The sequence below is a fragment of the Grammomys surdaster genome, unplaced genomic scaffold (genome assembly GCF_004785775.1).
Source record: "Grammomys surdaster isolate TR1022 unplaced genomic scaffold, NIH_TR_1.0 61, whole genome shotgun sequence".
In the NCBI taxonomy this organism is placed as follows: Eukaryota; Metazoa; Chordata; class Mammalia; order Rodentia; family Muridae; genus Grammomys; species Grammomys surdaster.
The window spans coordinates 536,695-553,062 of record NW_021604563.1 but is presented as its reverse complement, the minus strand read 5'-3'; the positions used below and the strand labels follow the sequence as shown (position 1 = coordinate 553,062).

At 43.3% G+C, this 16,368-nt stretch overlaps 2 protein-coding genes across 2 annotated transcripts in view; both read right to left on the bottom strand.

The window, feature by feature from the left end:
* Positions 1–671: 671 nt before the first annotated feature.
* On the bottom strand, positions 672–4,720 carry Timm8a (translocase of inner mitochondrial membrane 8A). The gene is made up of 2 exons (XM_028784612.1): positions 4,507–4,720; positions 672–1,675 (listed from the first exon to the last, which is right to left on the bottom strand). The coding sequence occupies exons 1-2, from the start codon at positions 4,636–4,638 to the stop codon at positions 1,514–1,516; spliced, it is 294 nt and encodes a 97-aa protein (XP_028640445.1). The 5' UTR covers positions 4,639–4,720; the 3' UTR covers positions 672–1,513.
* Positions 4,721–5,372: 652 nt separating this feature from the next.
* The window catches only part of Btk (Bruton tyrosine kinase), a 42,807-nt gene continuing 31,811 nt past the window's right edge, over positions 5,373–16,368 (bottom strand). The window contains exons 13-19 of the mRNA XM_028778495.1: positions 14,479–14,553; positions 13,426–13,597; positions 12,749–12,965; positions 11,088–11,152; positions 9,904–10,022; positions 8,808–8,965; positions 5,373–5,837 (exon numbers count right to left, since the gene is read on the bottom strand). Of these exons, the coding sequence (XP_028634328.1) occupies positions 5,766–5,837; positions 8,808–8,965; positions 9,904–10,022; positions 11,088–11,152; positions 12,749–12,965; positions 13,426–13,597; positions 14,479–14,553 (878 nt within the window). The 3' untranslated portion in view covers positions 5,373–5,765. The remainder of the gene's footprint in view (positions 5,838–8,807; positions 8,966–9,903; positions 10,023–11,087; positions 11,153–12,748; positions 12,966–13,425; positions 13,598–14,478; positions 14,554–16,368) is intronic.

The following is a 16,368-nucleotide window of genomic DNA, read 5'->3' as shown; positions in this document are numbered from 1 at the left end:
TACTTGTAAGGCTTGGTCACTTGGCCCTTTCAGTCTCCGCTGTTATTTGTTAGAAACTAACAAAGCTCTACAAACATTTCCTAACACCCGTATCATGTTGTTTTCTTTCAAATTCTTCTCAGACTTAGGTTTTTTTTGCTTCCTAATGAGCTTACTACACTGAAATCTATGGCTTTCTTACTGTCTTCCTTGGTTAGGACTAATCTCTTCAACCTTAGGGCTGCTTCTATTCAATCTGAGTCTAGCTTAGAAAAGATACCTTAGTTTGTCTCATATGTATGTATATATATATATATATACACACACACACACACACACACACACATACATATGTTTTTTTTTTCATCACTATTTGCCGAAATTTCCTGGTAGTGCCCATGAGGATATATTACAAATGTGTATTTGTCCAGATTCACAGATTCATACTAGGCACTTTTCCTTTGAAAAATGGAAAGAAGTCTATGAGAATTTAAATACAAAAGGGGAAGTCAACAAAAGCTCCTCTATCTTCGCAGAGTGTTTTTCCCTTCTCATTTCCAAGTATTTTCTTCTCACAAAAACTTCAGGGACCTCTAGAACAGAAACTAACTACACTTCTGTCTTGGAGTGAGCCCACATAAAATCCGAGTTGCAGTTAAAAACCCAAAATAGAAAGCCTCTTCATCACAAAGTTGATCTTGCGAGCTTTTATTTCAGTGACCAAACGAATGCAGTTAATGGAAATTTATGACTAACATCAGGCATGCACCTCTACCTGAAACTGTTGTTACTTTTGAACTGGCCTCAATCGCTATTTCTTTAGGCACATCTGTGAATGTTTTGCATCCTGATATACAAAGTAAGTTAACTTCTTGTGGCTGTCTGGTAGTAAGAATAATGCTCATCAGCTAGGTTCCATTATGACTAAAGCCCTCTGGATTCCCTGGCTTCCTGTTACACCTTGAGATGGTATTTTCAATTTGATAGTTAAGTAAGTCACAGTAGGAGAGCGAGACAACCTAAGAAGCTGGATTGTATGAACACTGCATAGGACTTTTTCTCAGCTCCAAGTCAAACTTGAAAGAAAGCTCACAGTTAAACAGTGCCAGGGTATTTCCCCACTGCCAATTTTTCTGACACAAAGATCTCCCTAAAAAATCAGAAACGAACCCATACAAATCGAGATTTACCCTATGTGGTCCCACTATCAAATTCTAGAAAGCAGTTCCACTATCAAAGTTATATAAAGCAGTTAAGGGACCTAGTAGAAAGCATAGTCCCATATACGGTAATATTCATCACATACTTTCATTTATGTGTCAATTGTCACATGGTTAGCTTTAAAAACACAACTAAATACACATGACTCTCAACTCCCATACATAAAAATTGGTCTTTGTTCATTCTCAGGTGACAAGATGTCCCAAGAGGATAAAAAATATTGGGAGTTAATCCCCCCACAGCCATTTCTTCAACCACCTCATCAGCAGCTCTTCACTTCTTGAACTACTTTTCCAAAGAGGTAATGCTGAGATCAGTCAGACAGGCTTTCTGAGAAGACAGGCTTGGACTTCTGGGTCTGTTCCAGTCGATTTAAGATGAACTGGCTTGTATCAATGAAGCGCTCAACGCAGTTCACAAAGCAGGCCTCAGCCCGACTGTCCAACTTAGGCCCAGGCTTATCCATGCACTTCTCCTGTTCCGAACAAGAAACAGAATCACAAAGGGAACTTGCGAATAAAGGTCCTTTGCTTATAGCAATAAGTCTGCCTAAATCTTCTGATTTGTTAATACATTTAGACCCGTTTTCTCTCACCTGTGGCACCTAGTTTAAAATTGTGTTTCTATAGGTGTGTGTGTGTATGTGTGTGCATGTGTGTGAGATGTAACTAGAAAGAGTATAATAGAAAGAAATCAAAGGGAGGCAAGAAATACATGTGTTAAAAGAACATATATGCCACGATGAAGCTCATGGTTTTTTTTATACTGACTGAAAAAACTAATATAAAAATGTTCACATTTGGCATCTTACCAACTGATAAGCAATTGGACACAGGCCTACATTTTCCAGCAAGGCAATGGAATAGACACCACTATCAGTCTTCACTTAATTAAGTGGGAACTCTGGCAGAGTTTGTTCAAAGGGGGCAGAAAATGGCACACCTTAGATATAGGAGTGAGAAAAGTAGCAAAAATACAAGTGAAATGACCTGCAAAAGCAGGTGGATCTGAGTTCAAGGCCAGCCAGGACTACACAGATAAACCCTGTCTTGACTCCCCAACCCCGAAAAAAAAAAAAAAAAAAAAACACTGTTTTCTGGATTGGACTGTAACTCTACATATAATACTGACATTAAATGCCTTTAAATGAACTGTGGAAGAAAATGATTATGAGATAAATCAGTGGTGGCACACGCCTTTAATCCCAGCACTTGGGAGAAAGAGGCAGGCGGATTTCTGAGTTCCAGGCCAGCCTGGAACATTGTGAGTTCCAGGACAGCCAGGGCTACACAGAGAAACTCTATGAAGAAAGAAAGAAAGAAAGAAAGAAAGAAAGAAAGAGAGAGAGAGAGAGAGAGAGAGAGAGAGAGAGAGAGGGGGAGAGGAAGGAAGGAAGGAAAGAAAAGAAAGAGAGAGAGAAAGAAAGAGAAAAGAAAAGAGATAAATCAGTTAGGTGCCCTAAAAACAAAGAAAATCTACATACCAACATTCTGTAACCTTGTTTATTTAAAACAGTGTTGATTGTCTTTTGAGACAAGCTCTCACTATGTAGGGCTAGATGGCCTGGAAATTGTAATCCCTTTGTCTCTGCTTCCAAAGTTCGGGGACTGATTATCCTACCTAACACACCGAAGGTTCTTGAATCCCCTCAGGAAGAAATGAAAAGCTAATGTTTTCTAAAGAAGGCTCTATAGTTCAGGGTTTTTAATAAATGCTTCAATGAAGCATTTATTAAATGATATATTTATTAAATGATATATGATATATTTATTAAATGATATTATGTAAATGATATACTTTGATCATATTCACTATTACACTCTTAACCTCCTCCCTCTCCCTCTCCCTCTCAACAACTCCTCGTTCTACTTAGTATCCACAAAGTTTTAATCTGGGTTGCTTGCTTGAGCATAGATATAGACTTCTTTTATTAGCACATGAGAAACTTACTCGTGGCTATAACATTGAATGAAAAAATAAATCCCTCTCTTCTAGCTTATTCTTTTATGGTTTTTCAAGATAAGAGTTTCTCTGTGTAGCCCTGGCTGTCCTGGAACCCACTCTGTAGACCAGGCCGGCCACGAATTCAAGAGATAGACCTGCCTCTGCAGAAATTAAAGGCATGTACCACCATTAATCCTTAACAGTCATTAACCTCACCTAACTCCCACCCAAATATAATGAACCAAAAACTTTTAGAGAAAGGATCTATCCTATCTTGATGGAGGCAGAGCTAGAAAGATCTCTAAAGTAAATAGTAAAGCCCTGTCTCTAAAGATACATTTTTAAAAGGATTTTTAAAATGCTGGAAGTGGTGGTGAATGACTGTAAACTTGGTACTTGAAAGGTGGGGGAAGCAGGAAGACCAGGAATTCAAGGTCATTTTCAGCTATTCTAAGCCTTCCGTTCAGTATGATGCCAGCCTGGAATACAGGAAACCTTGTCTCAGAGAGGTGGGGGGAGAAGAAACCCTCTGATCCAAATTAATGGAACATTTCTAAAGAGCACTGTCCAGCAATATGTAAGTTTACAGAAAAAGGACCAAGTAAAGCAATGTCTGTATATAGATTGAAACTTTTAGAATACATTTTGTTCATGGTTCCCTGCTTTTGCACACAACTCTTAAGAGTCTCTCCAATTCCAATAAATATTATCCTTGGCCTCTAAAATTCTTTAAGTTTTTATGTCAGTGGAGGGCGGTGTGCTGCCCTTGGCAACCAGAACACTTTGATCTCAGCTACAAACAAATGCCTCTGCCCCTTTGCCAAAGTCCCCTCTCCGAGCAGACTCAATTTGTCAACCTTCAAACCTTAATGGCTTGGTATTACACAACGACTCACGGTGAAAACAAATAAATGTGTATGTTAGGAGAGATTATGCCACTTTTATACTTAATGAGATAGAGCCGCTTGTCATTTCATCAGGAGGGGTTATATCTGGGTAATCTAGGTAAATCCTGAGGAGTCCTGAAATAACTCACAGACTCTCTGGGATTCAGGCTCCCTAAAATTCCAGGATTGGGGACTCCGTTCACTTCTAGCTGCCAGCACTAAACAACTTCAGTCTCAAGTGCCTCAGAGTTCTGGGTAGGACAGCGGTGTAAGTGTGTGACTCCCAATCCTTTGCACCTATGGTCTCCCCGAGGAATCACTGTAGTCCCTCCAGGCTCATCCTAAGGAATCTGAGAACCCAGAGTATAGCTAAGACCTCCCACTCTGGAGTTCCCGACATTCTAGCAAGTCCCGTGGGGACAAGGGCACGGGAAAAGTAGGCACAGCGTCGGGATCTGAGTCTCGAACTCCTCACCCAGCAAAGTTCCGTCATCTGGTGCACCAGCTGCTGGAAGCGCTGCTTCTGCGTCTCCACCTCGATGAAATGCTGCAACTGAGGGTCCACGGCGCCCAGAGCCGAGCCTGAAGAGGACGAGGAGGACTCCATCCCGGCACGACCACGCGGGCCGAAGCGAGCACTGAACAGACTCGCCGACCTTCACGTGTCTGGGTGACGGAACCGGAACTACAACCTCCCCCGCCCCCGCCCCCGCCTCCGGGACCGCCCTGTGAGCTCACCGCGTCGGCGCGGGGCTGCTGTCCCCGCCGGCTCTGCCCGCTCCCCGCGAGCCGGGACTGCGGAGTGGTTCGCGGGATCCGATCCCCACCGCAACCCCGCGGTAGCGCCCGGCTGTGGGAGCAAAAATCCAAAAAAGAAAAGAGTAGCATAAAGGAAAAGAGGAAGTTGCTTCATACCACGTGGTCCACTGAAGGGTCCGCCCTACAACTCCACCCTGCCCACTTCCAAATTGGCCCGCGCTTTCTCAGCCATGCCTTTACCCACAAGCCAGAACTCTTGGGAATTAACTAGCTACCTTCGGCCCCTGAGTCCATTTCTTTTGAGTTTTCCTCTTAATGTATGGGAATGAGGCTCTGGCTGAGTTTGTTCCTAACTTTAAGATATATTCAAATGATACTGTTTGTCTACTGTGTGCCCAGCACGGTGGGAGGTTTGTGAACTCGTACAGAATTCAGAGGTAGGCTTTAACAAGAGTAAGGGGGCGGGCGGGGAATGTGGGTTCTGTCGAGTTCTAGATTAGGAATTTGTCAAACTAATGATACGATTTTCTGCAATTTCCAGGGAGCTTCAGGACGGCTGTGTAATGAATTAAAATAGATAACTTCACTCTTTCCAATAATTTTATTGTATCAAAACAACCTCTCCCATTTTAATGGCACCATTCCTACCCCCGCCCCCAACTCAACACTGAACCAACAAGTTGTTGGACAACTTGTGGAGCTATTTACACCTTTCCCTCCCCCAAAATGTTCCCAATCCCAAATTCAGTCTGTTAGGAGTCTTGAAGTAATACCAGACACAGAAATTCCTTGGCCTTTGCTCAGAGTATTATGCTGGGGAAGGAGAGAAGAAAGGCATTCTTAGTTGTACAGGGGCCTTTATGTATTCAGTAGGAGCATGGAAGGCTAGAGCCCTGGAGCCAGGGAGCTCCTCGGGAAAAGTGGAATTAGGACTTGTAGGGGAGAGGAGTAGGTCCACGAAGGTTATCAGCCAGCTCAGGATTCTTCATCCATGACATCTAGAATGTTACTCAAGAGAATTTTGAAACTAGGACGTTCATCTGCTTTCTAAAACCAAAGAAAATGGACAGTGTTACAGTATAGAATCCAGAATCCACAAGGAGCCCTCCCTGTGTAGTAAATCACAAAGTATTATGTCTATTACATATGTACTAAATACCCAGCAGCTGCATCTTCTTGATAACACACGATGAAGAAAAATGAAATTACAGGTCTCCATAAAGTCCTTGTGTGCTTTTCAGCTTAGCAACTCATTTTTTTAAAATAGTTTATTTTTATGTGCATTGGTGGTTTGCCTGTGCATTTGTCTGTGTGAGGATGTTAGTTAGATCACCTGGAACTGGAGGTCCAGATAGTTGTGAGCAAGCTGCCATGGTGGTGCTGGGAATTGAAACTAGGTCCTCTGAAAGAGCAGCAAAAGCTCTTAACTACTGAGCCATCTCTCTAGCCCATAGTGCTAAGGACTTTGCCTTTACTTCTTTCTCCCTTGCATCTCTTCCCCCAAACCAGGCAAGGACTGCCTAGCTGAGCTTTCAACTGGCTGTTACATAAAGGAGACTAGGGTTACTCTTTTACTTGTTCGTTCTTTTCTTGTTGTTGTTTTGTATTTTGTTATTTGTTTTCAAGACAGGATTTCTCTGTGTAGCCCTGGCTGTTGTGGAACTTGCTCTGCTGACCAGGCTGGCCTTGAACTCTGAGATCCTCCTGTTTCTACTGGGGTAAAAAGCTTGTGCCACCACTGCCCAGCACAACTCAAGTTGTTTGTGTGGTAAGGACAGTTGACAGGTTAAGCTGACAGGCTGATTAAAACTGAGCATACGCTCACTGCAAATTTATGCACGCTGCTTCATTATTTCAGAGCTTGAAATGAAAATGGCTATCAGGTGTGGTTAGCTGGTTAGAAGACCAGAACTCTTTTTTGTTTTTGTTTTTGTTTTTGTTTTTTCAAGACAGGGTTTCTCTATGTAGCCCTGGCTGTTCTGGAACTCACTCTGTAGACCAGGCTGGCCTTGTACTCAGAAATCCGCCTGCCTCTGCCTCCCAAGTGCTGGAATTAAAGGCGTGTGCCACTACCGCCCGGCCAGACCAGAACTCTTAAAGCCAGGTTTCAAATGCACTTTCTGTGATTATAAAGCTAAATGAACAGAGAACTTAACTTTACAAAGCCCCAGACTGCCTGGAATGAACCCTTCACAACTAGGGCCTTTTGTTAGTCTGACTTTAAGATTACTACTCTTTTGGAGATCAGCAGTCAGATTAAGGCTCTTTTTTGGAGAGCTCTTAGACTAGGTCATTTTTTTTTAGATTTGTTCTTTTATTTGGAGACAGGGTCTCTTTGCATAGCCCTGGAGGTCCTAGAACTCACTATGTAGACCAGGCTGGCCTCAAACTCACAGAGACCTACCTGCCACTCCCTCCTGGATGCTGAGATTAAAGGCATATGCTACCATGCCTGGCTAAGATTTGGTCTTTTTTAAAAAGAAAGTTTATTTTAGATTTTTGTTGTTAGTTTTGAGATAGGATATCACTCTCTATCCCAGGCTGCCCTGGAATACAAGATGTAGCCCAGGCTAACCTGATGACAAAATCTCCGGCCTCAAATTCTTGAGTGTTGGGACTAGATAGTTGTCCCTGGTATGTCAGAACTGAAGGGTCATCAATTTCATAGTATTTAAATCAGTGGTTTTCAAGTATCAGCAGTTCCTAGGATGCTTGAAAAGATTTCAGTGTTTCATAGCAGATGTACTTATACAGGATCTCTGGGAAAGAAGCCCAGTAATTTATATTTTTAAAAATTCCTTGGGAGGCTGAGCATGGCGGCACATGCCTTGAATCCTGACACTTGGAAGACAGAGACAGGTGGATTTCTGTGAGTTAGAGTTTGACCTGGTCTACACAGTATGTTCCAGGACAGCCATGGCTATCTATGTAGAGAGACTGTCTCTCAAAAAATGCTAAAAAAAAATTCCTTAGGAGTAGAACATAGAAATGCATGCCTCTGACTCCTGCAATTGGGGAGAAAGTTGAAAGTTGTCAACTTTGGCTATAAAAAGTGTTTAAGGCCAACCTGACATTTCTAGACCTGGTCTCAAACAGACACGTGCACCACACAGCTGGCTTATGAGGTGCTGGAGACCAAATAAAGGTGACATTAATGCTAGGTAAGCACTCTCCCAATTAAACCCCATTCCCCAGCCCCAGAAAAGCATTTTTAGAATAGTGAAACATGATCCTTATTTCCAAAATACTACAACGGCACCCCCTCAAAATGTATAATAAAAATTAAATTAAAACCACAGTGAGCTAGTGAGATGGCACAGGTATTTAGAGCACTGACTGCTCTTCCAGCAGACCCAGGTTTGATTCCCAGCACCCACATGGTGGCTCGCAGCTGTCTGTAACTCTAGTTCCAGGAGATCTAATGTCCTTTTCTGGCCTTCCTGGGCATCAGATATACATACAGGCAAAACACCCATACATATAAAATAATAAAATAATTTTAAAATATTTTAGAAGCAAAACCTCCAAACCAGAGCAGACAAACAATACTATTTTAGGTCCTTCCTTGGTGACAGGGTTTTTAAAGTCTCACTTAGAACCTCAACCAGAAAAGGTTGTAAGCTAGTAAAATGGAAGAAAGGTGAGTCCCAGATAATGATTACAGACTTTTTTTTGTTTTGTTTTGGGGATCAAAGGCATACACCACTGTCGCCGCCACCCGGGTGATTCCAGACTTTGTAACACCCATTCTCTTCCCTGAGTGCCTTTGGTAGATAGCACGGTCTTCCAAACTCCCCACTCTTAAAGCTGAAATAGTTATCGGAGTCTACTAATAATACTCTAGTGAGGATTAGGATGGGTACAAAAGGCCTTCAGAGGATTAGGATGCAGCCCAGGATGAGAAAGCACGTGCAGCCATAAGGCAGTGCCCAGCTGACATGTGACCATGGAGAGCAGGGACTGGCCAGCTAAATGAGAAATTGAGTCCAAGGGAATAGTTTAAGATGGAACCCTTACCTCATGCCAGCAGCTGTACATGATGGTATATACCCTCTCTGAGGCCAGATGAGGCCTGTAGAGACGTAAGCCTTGAGCAATGTGTTCTGCTGTCTCACTGTTAGTAAATCTCTCATATGGCATTTTCCCCAAGGAGTAAATCTCCCACATTAAAACCCCTAGAAGATAAGAAGGAGATAGATGTGCATTCGGTCTTCTTGGAATACTTGGGGACTAATCCTTCTTGATGAACCTCCAAGATTAGAATACGCTGATTTCTCCCTCGATGGATTTTGCATTTTGTCCAGACTTCTGCCACAGTCCTGGCTGCACCAGAGCTGAACTATGCTAGCCCATTCATTATTAGTTACTGTAGAAGAGAGAGCCTGTGTCTTGTTTGTCTTGGTAGCTTCAGACTCTGGCAGAGTGCCTAGTACATAATCAGTATTCAGAAGCTGTTGAATAATGAATGGTTTGTTTCCTGGGATAGATTGTAATTTCTAAGAAGACAGAGATTATGTCCAGTTTGCTGTGTTTGTCCTCAAAAACCCCTGTGGTCCCTGCCACATAAGAAGCACCCAAGGATCAGATGAATGACAAGAGGAATACAAGTTTGAACTTTCCTGTTATGTTCTTCTTTGAGCTGTATAATCTATATTCTCTCTTCTCCCCTCCCCCAGCCTACTGTGTGTGTCTCTGTATGTGTGTGTGTCCGTTTGTGTGTGTGTGTCCGTTTGTGTGTGTGTGTATGTGTGTGTGTGTGTGTGTGTGTGTGTGTGTGTGTTCAAGCACTTGCACCACAGCATACAGTGGAAATCAGATAACAACCTCGGGGGTTGATCTTCACCTTTCACCTTCTTTGAGATAAAGGTCTCCCTTGCTGTTTTTCTGGTCCATTCTACAGGCTAGCTGGTCCATGAGCTACTTGTGATTCTCTGGTCTCTGTCTCCTATCTGCTGGTAGGGACATAGTGAGATTACAGATGCCTGTATTCTCTACTACTTGCAGCTTTTATGTGGGGTCTGGTGCTGGACCTCAGGTTGTCAGGGCTGCATCAGGAGCAGTTTACTCACTAAACCATCTTGACACCCTCATCTGTATGTTCTTATCTACTTACCAAAAGCCCAGATATCAGATTTGCTGCTGAACTTGCTATACATAAGCACTTCTGGTGGAGACCACCGGACTGGAAATTTGGAGCCTACAGAGCTGGTGTATTCATCATCAAGGACATACCTGCAAGAGAGTCAAGACTTGTTGCCATTAAGATTTAGACGGCTTGATGTGTGCCCATCTTCTCAGCACACACCTCAAGGGCTGTCCAAATGCACATTTCCTTTCTTTCTCAGTCTCAGCCGGCCAGCCAATGCCTTTTTACAAATGTTACTTTTAACAAAACCCCTGTTTTCTTTCTCTTTAGAAAAGTATTTATTTACCTTCTATGTGGTTGAACCTAGGACCCTTTGCACATGCTAGGCTAGGGCCCTAGTAATGATAAACACTTCTAATATTTTTTTGGACTTTTGAAAAACAATCGAGACAGTGTCTCTCTAAATTGCCTAGGCTGGCCTTGAGTTTTCAATCATGGTACTGTTTGAGCCTCCAGATTTGATAGGATTACAGGCCTGGGCCACCAGTTTCGGCTCACATCTTGATGTCTGATTTCACTTTCCTCATTAACAATATGGTTACAATAAGAATAAACAGGGAAGCTGGGCGATGGTGGCACACGCCTTTAATCCCAGCACTTGGGAGGCAGAGGCCAGCGGATTTCTGAGTTCGAGAGTTCGAGGCTAGCCTGGTCTACAGAGTGAGTTCCAGGACAGCCAGGGCTACACAGAGAAACCCTGTCTCGAAAAACAAAACAAAACAAAACAAAAAAACAAAAAAGAAAGAATAAACAGGGAAAAAACTAATGACTCCTTTCCTCTTCTCTACTCCACCCCTTCCTTTCTCTGCATTTCTTCTTCCCCACTTTCTTGCAGCCTGCAGAAACCAATAAGGGTTAGACCAAGGAAGGAGTTACGAGGGAGTCATCAGGTTTAGCAGATCAAGATAAGATACTGGGGAAACAGGAGAAGAATGAAGAGGGAGGAAGGGTGCAGAGGAAAAAGATGAAAGGAGAGGCATACAGCAGTGAAGGAAAGGATAAAGCTGAGGTGGTTGCTCATGCCTGGAATCCCAGTAGTGGAGAAGCCGAGGCAAGATACAGTACTCACAAGTTAGGCAGGCATAGACCACATAGCACAACCCCTTTGCCAAAATAAGTAAGAGATGGGAAGATGAAGAAGGCACACTCACCTAGACAGGCCAAAATCAGATACTTTCACGACTCCTTGATCATTTACCAAACAGTTTCGAGCTGCCTACAGGACAATAGGTAAGTGAGACTGCATCCTTGACTTTAGTTAAAGACAGTTTCTGCCCACCAGCATGGAGTTGCATATGCACATGGATGTGTGGGCATGTAGAGGCCAGAGGTTGATGTCAGGTGTCTTCTTTAATGACTCTACTTTGTTTCTTGAGACAGGGTCACTGAACCTAGAGCTCACTGATTGGGCCAGGCTGGCCAATGAGCTCCAGGGATCTGCCTGTCTCCCAAAAATGCCCTGGTACTAGGATTACAGATATGTGCTGCTATACTGGCTTTTATATTGGTGCTAGGGATCTGAACTTGGTGTTGTTTTTTTTTTGTCTTACTCTATAGGCACTTTGCCAGCAAAGCTATATCCCCTGCCTTTTTTTTTTTAAAGAGAGAGAAGGGGTCTTATTCTGTACTCCAGGCTGACCAAGAACTCTCTATATAGCTCAGGCTGCCCTCAAACTTATGAGAATCCTCCTGTTTCAGTCTCGAAAGTGCTGCGATTATGACAGCAAGGCAGCAAATTTGACTGATCCTGAGAAATTTTGCTCCATTCTCATCATGTGGAGAGCAACTTGCTACCCAGTCCTAAACCAAACATGCAGAACAATTCCGTTCATATGGACAACTCTAGTGAACTGCTAAGAGAATTCAGAAGAACCAGCCAGCCCATGTTTGCATTGCATTGTGGGGTTTTGTTGTTGTTGTTGTTTGGTTTGGGTTTTTTTTTTCTTGTCTTTCTGGCAGGCAGAATAGGGCAATTTGAGTCTCTATCTAGCTGAAAAAAAAAAAAACAGGCACAAACTGATGCCTCCAGGAGCTAAGCGGGCAAGAAAAGAAGTGGAGTGGTTGGAGACTGTAGAAAATGGAGCACACAGGCTGGGTATGAAAGAGAGAGCTACACTCTACCTCCAGGTGGCTATTAGCATGAGCAGTGAGATTGTGGGTCCTGTCTTCCCAGATGGTCTAGATTTTCAAGAGAATCTGAAAAGTACAGTTGTTTTTCAAATGTACAATGTCCCTCTTTAGGTTTTTGTTAACTACAATAAGACAGTTTTTGTGCTCAGTTGATAGAACTCTTAACTAGCATGCATGAAGCTCTGGGTTCAGTTCCCAGCACTGCATAAGCCCGGGGTGGCGATGCACACCTATAACATTAGCACTTGGGAGTAAAGAAAGAAGGATCGGAAGTTCAAAGCCTGGGCTACATAAAACCCTGTCTCAAAAATAAAATAGAAAAGAAAACATGGATCGAAATATATCTATGGGTTATATTTGTGACTCTGACATAACCAAATAGTGGCTTTGTACCAGGAACAGTCCCACTGGGAAACACAGAATTGCTCTTCTGCTCAAGATCTGGGATGGGTACTCTTTCCTCATAGATGGCAAGGACTCAGGGTAAGTGGCAGGCCTGTTGGAATTGAGGTTGGAGACAACCAATGGGCTCAACGGTGGGGCAGATGCACACTTAACCTGTAATGATTTCTAGAGACAATCTAAATGCTGGCACCTGCAACCCTCCTCAGCAGTGGACACTATATCTTCTGATGCTCATTCCACCCCTTGAGCCCTACCCCAAGTCCTTCTGAGGTCTCACCAGGTCTCTGTGAAGGAACTGCTTCGATTCTAAGTATTCCATTGCTTCACAGACATCTTTGCACATCTCGAGCAGCTGCTGTGTCTGGAAGCGGTGTCGCATCTCCCTCAGGTAGTTCAAGAGGCAGCCATTAGCCATGTACTCGGTGATGATGAAGATGGGGCGCTGTTTGGTGCAGACTCCATACAACTGCACTAGCTTCTCATGGGAAAGATTCCTATGGGAGAGGCAAAGAGCTAGTCCTCCCGTCTTGCCCCTGCAGACTAGTCATAAGGGGGCAGGGTAGGAAAGGGCCTGGCCTAGCATAGAATACCGAATAAGGTACCATAATAGCAATGTTATTCTCTCCTTTCCATAACAAACCCCAAAAGTCCCTCAAATGTGGGGGTGGGCAGAGATTTGGAGCCTACCAAATGAACAAGAAACAAGCCTAAGCATAGAAGAACAATGCTACTGAGAGGGTCCATATACATGCCCAACACTATTCCCAACCAGTATCTAAGTCAGAGAACTGATTACCTTAGCAGTTCTGTAAGGTAACCCACCAAGGGTAAACCTCAGACCCCTATCCCAGTCTCCTCCCACTGTAAGTCACCTTGGACCACAGTGCACTGTCCTTGTAGTTCCCAGACTCCTCCTACAACTGGGTTGACAGTTGAATTTAGGATGTAACTCACATCATGACTTTGGCTTCTTCAATGAATTCATCCTCAGACATGGAACCTTCTCGGATCATCTTGATGGCCACATCGTATTGGCCCCTCCACTTCCCATATTTCACGACACCGAATTGTCCAGTCCCAAGCTCCTTCAAGAAGGTCAGGTCCTTTGGATCAATTTCCCATGATCCTAACAACAAAGACTTGTTGTGATTCTTTGAGGGGGGCATGTATATATAATGACTGCAATAGATAAGATTCCCTACTAAAGAATAAATGGGAAGGAACATTAAAGGGAATATCCTCAGGAGTACTAATCTTCATTTCTTCATTCAGGTAAATCTCAGGGGAGGCAGGAGGATTACTGGTTGGAGGAATCTGGGAATTTTAGGTACAAATTGGCCAGGAGGCAAGAAGATAGACCAAATGACCTTCCAAAATTCAGTTATGATTGGGTTAATAGTGACAGTTAATAAGCTAATGAATGATATTGAATTATTATTATTTTGTTTTTCGAGACAGGGTTTCTCTGTGTAGCCCTGGCTGCCCTGGAACTCACTCTATAGACCAGGCTGGCCTTGAACCCAGAAATTCACCTGCCTCTGCTTCCGAAGTGCTGGGATTAAAGGCTTGTGCCACCACTGCCCGGGGATATTGAATTTTTTACATGATAAAATAAACAGAGCTGGTGAGACGGCTCTGTAGGTGAAGGTGCTTGCCACTGTGCGTGAAGACACAAGTTTGATCCCCTGAATCTGCATGTTAGAGACAGCCAACTCCAGCTTGTCCTCTGACCTATGCAAGTGTGCTAATGCATATGTGTATTCACAAACACAAATAAATAAATGTAAAATTTTAAACCATCAACAGTAAATCTTATGAATCTGTTTTTGCAGTCCCAGAAGAAACCACTAGAGGGAGAAAATTTTTAAATATCTTGGTTCTGTTTAGCCCTTCCCAGAGACAACTGCCACAAAACAGTACATCTTAAGAGCATCATAAAAGGCAAGGTCTACTGAGGTAATTCTTATAACTGCCAGTCCATCCAACTCCACAGAAATAACTAGTTACCATAGCCCAGGCCTGCAGTAGAAGGCGCGTTTTTGTTCTGTTTAGACACAGGATACTTCAGCCTGGATATGAGGCCTGAAACAGAGAGGTCACAATGTCAGCATCAGGGATGGGAATCCTTGCACATGTCCATCATTTTAATTTCTCACAATTCTAGTATGAAACTTTCTAATTCATTTTGAATCCCAGAAGAGCTCCATTAACCCACAGTGTTTTCTGACGATTACTCCCCTCAACAAATTTTTTTGTGGAAAAAAAAAAACAAAAAACAAAGAAAATAATAATTAAAATATATTTCCTATTGTTGAGTATAGTGGTTCACACTTGTAATTTCTTTAGTCTAGAAACTGAGGCAGGAGGATTGTTGTGAGTTTGAGGCCAGCCTAGGGCTACATGACAAGATAGCAAGATCTTATCTCAAAAGAAAGTAAAAACTGAAACAAAATGTGAAAGAAAAAAATAGGAAGAAATATCCTCCTTATTAAATATATCCCCATGTGGCAGCCTGGGCTCAGCTCCATGCTGCCTTCTCAGTGAAGCATCCTTGGCTTATCAATCTCCCCAGTTTTCATTGTGCTAGTCTGTGGGCACTTATTAAACTCTGCTCTGTTGTCTAACCTGTATGTTCTTTCAGGCCAAGGACCTTAACTTAGAATTTTATTCACTTCTAGAACTGAGTGAATTACAAGAGTACATGGTACAAACATGAATAATTGCCAGTGGACACTCTCTGATTCACTAGCCACTCTATCTTTGTATCTTCCTTTAGCACCAAATAAGAAGTCAGTCCTCAGCTGGAGAAGTGGCTCAGTGGTTAAGAGCACAGACTGTTCTTATAGAGAACCTGAGTTCGGTTCCCAGCACACACATGCATAACAATAGTTCCAGGGAATCCAATGCCTCTGGCCTCCACAGGCCGCTCTCATATACAGACAGACAGGCAGGCAGGCAGGCAGACACACACACACACAGACACACACACACTTTAAAATAAATGGCAAAGGAGGAAGAAGAGAAATAGTCTTGTCAGTCCCACTATGCAGGCCTATAATCCCAATTTAGGAAGCTGAGGCAGGAGAATCAGGAATTCAAGGATAACCTGGGCTACAGAGTAAGTTCCATGCCAGCCTGAATAACATAGTAAGAGCTTGTGTAAAAATAAAAGGTAAACCGCCCCCTCCCACACACATTGCCTGGGCAGTACAATAGAGCAAGCTCTGTTGGTGGGGGCATGGGTGAGCCAGCCCAAGGTTGTGAGAGTGGGAGAGCTGCCCCTACCCCTTGCCTGGGCAAAGTGGGAGAGCTGACCCTAATGATGCAGGTGCAAGAGAGTGTTCTGGCTAACCAGTTCAGACATCTCCCAGGCCCAGATCCAGCTATGGAGCTTGTGAAGGGGCCAGCCCTGCAGATCCAAAGCTGCAGGATCTCCATGACCCAGGGCAACAACAGGATATCTGAGAGGAGTCCTGGTGAGGATCCAGTATTGACAGTGTAGCAGAAGCCAGAGGCCTTGAACCAGACCAAAGACTCATTGCAATGAACATCTGCAAGTAAAGCTGTTTAGGGAAAAGGATGTACTGGGTGACACTCTGTGATACGCTGTAGCTTCCAGGGCCAGATTTTGTTTGTTTGCTTGTTTCTTTGTCTCTAATTTCTATTTTTATTTTTTGCTTTTGGGGAAAGGGGAGTTGCAAGGGCAGAGGGCAGATGTTGAAGGGATGGAGAGATGACTGAGGTTGGGGTACATGATGTGAGATTTATGACGAATTAATAAAAAAATTGTATTTTTTTTTAAAAAGTAAAGCCAAATGTGGTGGCACACGCTTTAATCCCAGCACTGGAAGGCAGAGGGGCAGAGGGGCAGAGGGGCAGAGGGGCAGAGGGGCAGAG